Genomic DNA, 10,904 nt, shown 5'->3' with positions numbered 1-10,904 from the left:
TGGCACCATGCTGCCCGCGCGCTGCGTCCCGTTGCTCACGCCCCACTTGCTGCTCGCGTTGGTGCAGCTGTCCCCGGCGGGTGGCCATCGCACGACGGGTCCCAGGGTAAGTGCGTGCCCAGCCGCGCGCCCACCTGCGCGGAGGGGGGCGAGGTTGCTGCTCCCGGGTGGGGAGGGAGGAGGGCAGAGGGAGGTGTCAGACTTTGCCCCCCTCCCCACACGATCCAGGGTCCGGAGGGGTTCTTGGAGAAGGTGCTAAAATTCCAGTGCCTTCCCTCTCTTGCACCCCCCAAAACTGTCACCGGTGAGCGTTCTTCCCACACCCCTTCTCCGAGGGTATTTTGCTCCCGAATCCCCCTCCAAGGCGCCTCCGGTGCCCGGGGGAACCTTGCCCCGGGCTCAAGCAGGGCGCCCCTGCGGTCTCTCCGCACCCGGCCCCCGTGAGCTGGCGTTCTTGGCAGGCGGCGGGAGAGGGGGTGATGGGGAGGGGGAGGGGGAGGGGGAGGCCTGCCTGGAGAGTTTTAGGTTACCCGCGAGACACACAAGGACCTTGTGTTGTTGTTGTTGAAAAAAAATAAAAAGCGATCGCTGCTCATAAAACTCATAGCAGATAATTTTAATGCTCCCTCCCGCTAGCGTGGCTCCCGGAGGAGGGGTGGCGGTGCAGCGGCGGGGAGAGCTGCGCGGGGTCGTCTTCTTCCCCTGGGTTGGTTGCGGGGAAAGTTGAGTGACTACTTGTTGAACCTTGGTCTGATTGGAGTTTCTGAACGACCTCAAACGTGCCAATTCTGTGCACAGGACAGGCTGTCCAGGGCATTGTAAAGTCTCCTGGAACCCACTGTATTGCGTTCATTTCTGGTCTAGATTATTGCTTTCCCCACCCCCTCCAATTGGTCTAATAAAGAATTTCACTGCTTAAAAAAATGTACTGTTAAATCACCGAGTGGTTCGCTTGGCTAAACTTAAGTCAGGCATTCTCTGGTCAAACTTCAGTTTAGGTGCAGGCAAGGGTTATTGGGGAGAAGCTATTTGTCCCCAACAGGTAGCATCGAGAGTCTTCTTGAAGGTAGCTAGAATCTCTATGAAAATAGTTAGCTCCTCAGCCAACTTTCTTTGCTGGATATTCTCCAGCCCCATTTCCTGGATGGTTAGCATCATTACCACCTGTTCAGATTGTAGTTTCTTTCTTCCCCTCCTTTTTTTTCTAAAGCTTTTACTATATGAGAATCATCTTTATCACTATCCTGGGTGGAGGAAAAGCTTTGCAAGGCCTGATGAACTGAATTGGTTACATCCCAGTCCAGCAATCACTGAGAGATCAGATTTGTAGCCACTTAGGAAAGAAAAGTGTTTGTCCTCAGTGTTGGGCCGGCCCTTGCTTTTATGACCAGATGTGCAACAGCAGCAGTTAAAGTGCAGCAGATTAGATCCAGGGCGTGTCATAAATCCTCGACAGCAGGCATTCCCAAAGCCAGGGCAAGTTGGGGCTCTGGGAGTGACTTTTATGGATGCAGTTGAGGATGCCTTTTAAATAAAGCTGCTTGGTTCGATATTAGGACTTGAAGCTCTTAAACTCTGAGGTCAGGCAAACGAGTCATGGTGTTCTCTCCAATAATTAGGAACAGTCAAGACAGAGATGCAGACCAGAGCACCCCGACTGCAATCTGGATACCCGCCCACAGGAGGGTCGAAAGGAGAGAGGCCCTCCGACAAATGGTGGGGGGCTCGTTTGCTGTGGGCCATGTCTAATGTCTCAAGCCATATGGCTCTGCTTCCCAGTCCCTTGAAACCAAAGAAAGCCACTCCTAGGCTGAAAGCTGGGGACTTTAAGGGAAACAGAGTTTTGTTAGGTTTCTCTTCCCGCTCTGAATGAGAGACAGACAGACAGACAGGCAGACAGACAGACAGTGGACAGATACAGAGGAACACAGAGAGAAAAATAGAGACAGAGGGAGAAAGAGAGAGAAACACTCAGAAAGAGGCTCATTATGTAATCCAGGTTATCTCAGCCTTTTGATCCTGCCTTAGCCTCCCAGGTGCCACAGTTACAGGTGAACATTACCTGGCTGCTTCCGACTTATTTAGTTTACTAATTTGCTAGATGCAATAGAGCAGAGGCAAAAACACTAAGTAGGCTTGTTGCGATCCCAACTACTCTTTCTCCCTCTTGCTCTTTTCTTGTTCTCTTTCTTCGACACACACATACTTATATACATGCACACGTGTGCATGTATTTAGAGACTACTAGGGGGAAGCTGCTGTCACAAGCACAAGGCAATCATAAGAACTACTGTTGATGAGTGTTTGGGCATTTTACACAATCTCTTATGCTTACAAGAACAAAAAACGAGAAAGCAAGTCGTTTTAGTGCCATTTGACAGATAGGGAAGTGACTTGGGCTCAGAGCATTGCTTGCATCACTCCCAGTGCATATGTGCCTCTGTGTAGTGGCTACCAGTCTGCATGGGTATCAAGGTTGTGTGTTTTCTACACCGCTCAACAGCTACAGGGAGTGTTTATTCAACAAGGGCCACTGTTGGTTCTTGTTGAAGACACAGATGGCTCAATGAGGAAATTCTGAACCCGGATGCACCAGGAGGGTCCGCAGAGAAAGTGATAAGAACATCCTTTGGTGCCTGTTGTGATAAAGGATGATGTTGAAATTCCCATCTATCTCAAAAGACTCCAGCTTCCTTCTATGGCTTTTTTGGTGGTCCAAGAAGTTGTGGCTCCAGTTGCAAGCAGTGAAGTCATAGGAAGAATAGAAACATCTGGCTGTTGCAGAATTCCCTTTGGGTACCCCTAGATTTCTTCTGCTAATCTGAGCGACTGAGTCTTAAGGATTGGCATCTTTTCCCAGCTGGCTTTCTAGGAAATCGAGAACATGCCCTTTTGGTTTAACTTTATCTGCTTCACTAATTGAGCTCCCAGGAGGCCTAGTAGACTCCAATCCTTGCTCCCTTATTTGCTTCCTGCCTTCCTTCATAAAATTCTTGACATTTGTTTGACTCTAGAAGCCAGCAGCTATCAAGTATCAGATGGGAGGCTGTTATGTAGGAAGCACCTGATTTTGGCGGGGGTGGGGAGGGTCTCTCAACAATCACTTGCCTCTACCTAGGATGCTGGTCAGGATTCTTATAATTACTGAACAGGCAGCCATTTCTTTAATCCTGCACCATTTACTGAAAATTGTTCCAGGAGGAGGGGATGGGGGAGGGGCTCTACTAGGCTGATAGAGTCTGGCTGATGGTCAGCCCAAGTCAACTGCCTGTCAATATTTAGCCCTCTGTCTGCCCTTGAAGATGGGGAGTGGGGGTGAGGAGTGAAATAATCTTGTCCAACCATGTATCCCCAGAGTTCAGCACAGGACCAGGCACTTGGTAGATATTGACTTTGCCAGTATTTGTGGAGTGTAAAAAGCAATGCAGTGAATGCTTGTTGGACAGTGATCCTCAGGCTCCACTTTTTCAATTCTTTAGCATAACTGAGGCAGGTAGTGGATTTAGGCAGTTTAAGAAATTGGAGAAAGCAGAAAGGTCAAGGGGTCTGAGTCAGAAATTGAATTTTTTCATTTTGTTTCAGGTCCACTCTTCTTTCTTCTCCAGGCTTCAAACCCCACTCCAACATAAGACTCTAAAACCTTTTCTGTAGTTCTTGATTTGGTTAGAATCAAATTACCTTGAATGATTTCTGCATTTGGTCCTTTCTCTTTGACTTTCTAATTAACTTTTTTTTCCTGATTACATTCTCAGGGTTAGCTTGTTGTTCAGATAACGTCTCTTGCTTTTGTACGTGCTAGCCTCAAAACATGATCCTCCTACCTTTGCTGGGCTTACAGGAATGAGCCACCATGTCCAACGAACCCTTGGTCTTCTTGCGTTCTAACTTCTACCAGCACTTCTAATGTGAGCATCTTAATATTGAGCTGTTGTCTTCAAATTCTCCACACCTATTCATCCCTCTTTGGTACCTCATACATGCTTCTGTCTTGGAAATCAGCTAATTGACAAGCTCCTTGTGGAAAGAATAGAGATCTTACTCATCAGTGGGCTTGTCACATTATAAAAGCATTCTGCTCGCATGCATTGCAATGAATTGGACTGTCACCTGGAGCACCTACTCTTGCTTAAATATGGTTTTTGTTTCTTAAAAATGGAGATTTCCATTTTAAGTTTTTGTTCTCTTTAACTTTTTGTTCTCTTTAGTGGCTCATGCCTTTAATCGTAGTTACTCAGGAGACTGAGATCTGAGGATCAGGTTTGAAGCTAGCCTTAATAGAAAAGTCCAAGAGACACAATCTTCTATTAATCAGCGAAGATGCTGGACTGGAGGTGTAGCTCAAGTGATAGAGCTCCAGTCATGAGCAAAAGAGTCAATAAAAAATGTGAGGCCTGAGTTCAACCTTTGGTACCAAGACACACACACACACACACACACACACACACACACACACACACACACACACACGGGACTTTGTGGCAATTATGAAAAGCTTGAAGAGGAGGCATTGAGCAATTCCATTGTGGACTAGAAAGCTGGCTTTAGCCATACCATTTTCCCTTTTTGTACCATTTTTTACCAAGCATGAAGCAGTTTCTAGACTATTTCTATTGCATCAGCCTACCCCAGAATCTGGACCAGAGTGTGTCTTTGTTTTGCCTACATGCTGTTCCTACAATATGTGTGCTCAAGAGGAACCTTTTTTTCATATACAGAGGGCATTTTATCTCAGTTGCTGCTCAGATGGTAAGCCAAGAACCTAATTCAAATATTTTGGTAGAGCTGATATGTGAAACTTAAAATAACAGAATTGAGGAGGCTGGGAAGAGGAAATGCAATCACAATGGTAGAGACATCAGTATCATTTCATGTCCTGAAGTTGAAGTTCTTTTTTCCTTTTTGTGCTGGACCAGAGCTTGAACTCAGGGCCTTACATTTTTTTTTTTGGCTTTCCTTCCACATGGTTGTTGCTTTACTTCCTGGCATTGACCTTCAGTCTGGCTCTTTGTCGATAGTTAATTGGAGATAGAGTCTTGAGGACATTTCTGTCTGGACTGGCTTCTGTCATCTGAGTAGCTAGGATTACAGGTTGGAGCTACTAGCATCTAGCCTTGAGGTTGAATTTCTTATGACCCAGCAATTACCATGAATAAGAGAAACTACATCTAGTAGGAGACATGCAACTCTGTTCATAAGCCTAGAAGGAGCCCAATTGCCCTTCAAGGGAGAGCATATAAATGAATTGTGATAGATTCACACAATGGAAAATTATACACAGCCAAAACAACTGAGACATAGAAAAATATTGAACATTGGCAATATAATGTTAAGTAAAAAGTATGCTAAGGGATGACATCTTTTATAAACTTATAGATAACTAAAATAAAAATGAAATATTACATACAGCTACAATAAGATGCTTTGAAAAGAAAAATCAAAGTAATGGTGGACATGATCAAGGTGAAGTCAGGCAAGGCAGAATGGTAGATTAATGGAGAACCTATAGGGTGAGTATGAGTTAACGTCAGTAGTTTTCCCTTTGTGGTAAGAAGGATGGCTTTGAAGATATTTGCCCATTATTAAAGTTCTCATGGCTGATGAGGTGAAAAAAAAGTCAACACTGTATAAATCAATATTAAGTGTGTCATGAACCAAGGATTACAAATAATTTAGTTCTTTGCACCTGAGGCCTAATGAACAAAAATTTGTTGGGTCAGGGAAGCCTTTCTTACCTCCTGCTTCTCCCTTCCAGATGAGCATGGGGTCCTAGCCAAGATACTCCACTGGAGAATGGTCATTGTTTCCATTTTGTATGTGTGTGTGTGTGTGTATGTGTGTGTTGATACTGGAGCTTGAACTCAGGGCCTGGAGGCTATCCCTTAGCTTTTTCATTCAAATCTGGCACACTAATATTTGAGTCACAGTTCCACTTACGGCTTTTTCCTGATTAATTGGCAGTAGAGTCTCACGGACTTTCTTGCCTAGGTGGCTTTAAACCATGATCCCAGAGCTCAGCCTCCTGAGTAGCTAGGAGTACAGGTGTGAGCCACTGGTATCTGGCTGGTTATTGTCTTTTGCAGGCCCAGGTCTTGGCATAGGTACTAACATCAGGTGGCTGAAGCTAACAGGCAGTGGGCAATCTTTCCTGTCCTTTGCTCAGAGAATCAATCTGGTGTATCTGAACCCCAAGCCCTGCCCAACAGAATGGCTCACTAGCTGGTGGGGTTCAGAAGTCCTATTTGCCAGAAGTAGAGGGTGGAGGCATGAGGCCTGTTTCTAGTTTGACACCTATCTGCCTTCTCCCTTCTTTGCAGGGGCTGGAGGGGTGGGGGAGAAGGAGGAGGTGGCATGCATGGCTCTGCATAGCAGGTACAGAACAGCCTTTCTCTCCAAACCACATAGAGATTTATTGTTCAGGCAGCCAAGTGCTGGCAATGCTGCCAGTGGTGGGACATGTCAACATGGAGGGCCCCTCCTTCTGTGTTTGTCACTGCTGAGCTGTTTGGGAGAGGACAAGGGTTGAGTTGCTGATGAGAAATTGATTGGAGCTGCTGGCAAGGCCTGCCAGACAGGGTTAGCATTGTGCATGCTATGTGCTCTGCACAGACTAGAGTCACTGAGGGGATAAGAGAAGTGGGTCTCTATGAGCACTTGGAGCTATTTCCATAAGGACCCAAAGCAACACAGGTAATTGTAGCAACGAATCGAGTTTTCCTTTGCATCTGACATCATTCTGGACTAAATTGCTCAATCACACATTAACCTTCCCTTTGGCCACCATGGAGCTCTGTGAGTTTCCAGACATTGTTTCAGCCTCTCTTTTTGGTGGGGAAGAGAGGCAGAGAGGGGCAGCCTCTACACAGCTCTGGTCTCAGTGGAGCCTGTCCCCACATTGGGAAGACCAGGACAGAGTGAGGTCTCATGAGGTAATGTGTCAGGTGCATTGAAGCCAGGAAAATACACTGCTTATGCCAGCAGCTTTGCCCACGCTCCTTGAAAAAACAGGTTTCCTCCTCCTCCTCCTCTTCCTCCTCTTCTTCTTCTTCCTAGAATGCCTTAGTTTTAGGACTAGACAAATATTTCTAGGACAACTCTGGGAGTTTGTGAATGTCTTTGGATCTATGTGTTTTTGAAAACTCTGCAAAGCTCCTGGAGGAGGGGACACAAAAATAGGTAATAAGTGAGTGAGGTGGAAAGTGTTGTAAAAAAATGTAAATCACTCCTGGTATGCAGTGTCGTTGCCTTACTTAAAAATAATGGTATAGGCTGTCTAATAGAATTTCTGAAAGGGCAGAAAATTGGGCCTGTACTGTCCTATATATTAGCCCTATGTGGCTATTACAAGAAATGTGGCTAGTAGAACTGAGGCTAGTGGCCACTATATAGATAGCCTTGATCTCTGCCCAATACGCCCAGCTCCAGCCTTATCTCCTATGATGTCCCAGACTCCAGCTGCATGGAACCATGTCCTGTTCTCTCCTCCTCTTCCCTTTCTGTCCCTCAAAATCCTGCCAATGGTTTGGAAGATCCTATGCTGTCTCTAATCCTCTTCAATCTGTCCCCCTCTCCCCTTCCCCCATGGTGTTAAATCCTTTCAACTTCTTGTGCTTTGCCTCCTCTTGTGTCAGTGTGTGTGTTCCTACCTGCTCTGGGGGCCAGCCCACCAGGGCAGCTTCAGCACAGGTGTGGATGCAGCAGAATCAGCTTACCATCAGAACCTGCTCCTCTGAGCCTGGCCTAGTCATTAAACCTCTTGGCCTTTCAGATCTCTGGTTTGTTCAGTGGAGGACTCAGCATCTAGATTAAGGAGGGGTGTGGTGGCTAATGTTCAATGCAGTCTCTTTCTTTAGCTGTAGTAACAACTTATCCCTAGTTAATGACACCAAGTTCTACAGATCAGAAATCCAATGAGGGTCTCAATGAGCTAGAAAACCAGCATGTCTGAATTTCTCATGGGAGGCTTTAGTGGAGAATCTATTTTCTTGCCTTTTTCAGTTTCTAGAATCTGCCTGTATTCTTTGCCTCACTGAATAAACCAATGAACCTCATGGCGCCACCTTCAGAGCCAGTAATGGCTGGTCAGGTCGTCTGTCTGTCTGTCTGTCTGTCTTCCTCCTATTACTGAATTAAGAACCCTTTTGATTATAAGAGGTTGATTTGGGTAATGGAGATTAATCTTATTTTAAGGTTGCTTGATTAGTAGATTTAATTCAGCTAGCAACCTAATTCCTGGTCATGTAACATGACATTATTAGGACTAGGAAATGCATACTTTTGGGGACCAAGACTCTGCTTTCCACATTTACTATTTATTTTTATTTTTATATTTTGTGCTGGTACTGAAGATATTTGCTCAATGATAGCACTCTACCACTTGAGCCACACCTCTACTTTTGGCTTTTTGGTGGTTAATTGGAGATAAGAGTCTCATGGACTTCCCTGCCTAGAGTGGCTTTGAACTTTAATCCTCAGATCTCAGCCTCCTTAGTATTACAGGCCTAAGTTTTGCTTCCTTCCATATTTATTAAAGGTCTAGTACAGTACCTGTACTAGAAAGTATCATGCACATGGAAAGCACATGGAAAATTGGAACATTCTTATGACTTATATTTTGCTTCTTTTAGAGTGTAAGGCTCTTATGGAGAATTGGCTTATTTTCTTTATAGACTCCATCTTTACCCAAGAGCAGGTGCTTAGTAAATGTTTATTGAATAATGGAATTTTCAATAAATGCAGATGTTTTCTCTCCTCATAAATATATATTGGACAGTAAAGAGAAGTAAAATGCAAACCAGAATATACCAGCGCCCTTTTGCAAAAGAAGTTGGTGTCATATAGAAAGCAGGTGGATTACAGGCCATGCTTTAGTGGTGGTTATCATGAGTATGCCTAATTTCTGTGAGATATATTTTTAGCAATTCTTAAACTAATTCAGTTTATAATGACTGTCTTTTAATCCTAGAGGAAAATATTGAGATTCATCAAACAACACCAGACATGTCCCAATCCAGAGCAATTCTTAACCTGTAAACCTAGTCTTCGTCAGATCCAACTGGTTGTATTCACATTGGACTGGCTTTTAGGGCTAGTAACTATTAGTGCCAGGCCTCCCACTTCTTTTCAGCTGGCTTTGAACTCAGTCTGCTTGAAAGGAGAGTTTTCAATTAACCTCAGCAGGACATACCTGTAAAAATTTATTTATTGCTGCTGGTGGGAATATAAATTAGTACAATCACTTTGTAGAATTATGCTTGAAGCTGTATGTACTTCTTGACCTTGTAATTCTGCTCTGTTACCTACCCTAGAGAAATGTACCTAAATGCCTATGAAGACACATGTACAGGGACGTTCATAACAGCATTCTTGGGTGCTAGAAAATATTGGAAACGAGTTAAATGTCTGTCACAGGAGAATAGGACAATACATTGCAGTTCAGTACATCCAAATAATAGACTACTATATAGCACTGAAAACAATTACCTAAAACTATCCTTAGTGTGCCTCAATTTCATAACTGAAAAAGTGAGTGAAAAAAAAGTGAGTGAAAAAAGGCAAATTTTGGAAGAATACATATACCATACTACTATTTACATAAGGGTTGAAAGCATGCAAAGACTATCCATTGCTTAGGGGTACAAACAGATATGAAAATATATAGGATAAAAGGATGAAGGAGGAGAAGAATATGGAGGGATGTATAAAAGACTTGCAGTGCACTGATAATGTTTTTTTATTTCTAAATTGGGTGATTAGTAAGGATTTTTAAAATTTAAATTTTTTTACATGTGTTGAATAAAACATAATGAAGTTTGAGTAAAGGATTAAAGCACATTAAATCCCAACAAGGGATCTTTTTTTCTTTTCTTTTTTTGATGCCAGTTGGAGGAACTAAGGGCCTAGGGTGCTGCCCCCGAGCCTTATTGCTCAAGGCTAACATTCAACTACTTGAACCATAGCTCTGCTTCAGGCTTTTTGGTAGATAATTAAAGATAAGAGTCCTGTGGACTTTCCTGCCTGCTTGGCTTTGAACTGTGAACCTCAGATCTCAGATAGGATTACAGGTGTGAGCCACTAGCCCCAGCCTAATGAGGTTTTTAAGAACAAATAGAAGTGGTGTTTCTGTGAGGCTTCTCTGCTAAGTCCTGTTCAACCTGTGTCTGCTCTCTTTGGCAGGCCAGTGATCTTCAAGCCACCTTGGAGCCCTTCTCTTCTCCCACCCCACTGCATCTGCTAGCCACTTCCTTCTAGCTTTCCTGAGACCCCTGAGGCCACATTTCCTCCCCTGAGCTCTGGCCCTGCTGCAGGCTGCTGTCTCCCGTCTGTCCCTTGTCCTCTGGGTGTTTTACAGTGTTAGTGTCCCTACCTGCGAGTCCCAGACTTCTACTCTTCTATGTGCTTGCTCTCCCTGGATGGTTATGAATGAGGTCCATTATTTTCTCAGTTGTTTTTTTTTTTACTATTAGTTTTGAATTTTCAGAATTGTCAAATAAAAACCCATGTTAAATCTGAATTGCAGATACAAATACCATGTTCATATTAGTAAGTATGACCCCAATTAAAAAATGGCTTAGGTCTGGAATGCAATGTCCTGGGATGCAATATCCCCAGCACCAAAAAAGAAGAGACAACTTTGGCTGGCGGGGTGGGGTGGGGGGAGAGGCTGGGAAGGGATAGGAAGGGGAAACAGCAATTTATCACTTACCTGAAATTCAAATTTAATTGAATATCCTCTGTGGACCTGAAAATCCTACATTAATTCCTTTTCTTTTTTTTTAATTTTTTTTATTGTAAAGATACTATACAGAGGGTTACAGTTACATGAGTAAGGTAATGAGTACACTTCCTATTGAACATTGTTACCCCCTCCATTGTTTTCCCCCTACCATCCCTTCCCTCCCTACCTT

At 44.0% G+C, this 10,904-nt stretch overlaps 1 protein-coding gene across 1 annotated transcript in view; it reads left to right on the top strand.

Annotated features, from left to right (window-relative positions):
* Positions 1 to 7: 7 nt before the first annotated feature.
* The window catches only part of Smoc1 (SPARC related modular calcium binding 1), a 163,160-nt gene continuing 152,263 nt past the window's right edge, over positions 8 to 10,904 (top strand). Inside the window, exon 1 of the mRNA XM_013013655.1 lies at positions 8 to 106. Coding sequence (XP_012869109.1) covers positions 8 to 106 — 99 coding nt within the window. The remainder of the gene's footprint in view (positions 107 to 10,904) is intronic.

This window comes from Dipodomys ordii, unplaced genomic scaffold, assembly GCF_000151885.1.
Source record: "Dipodomys ordii isolate 6190 unplaced genomic scaffold, Dord_2.0 Scaffold2, whole genome shotgun sequence".
NCBI classification, from domain to species: domain Eukaryota; kingdom Metazoa; phylum Chordata; class Mammalia; order Rodentia; family Heteromyidae; genus Dipodomys; species Dipodomys ordii.
The sequence above is the reverse complement of the archived record's forward strand: the minus strand, read 5'-3'. Positions and strand labels throughout refer to the sequence as shown.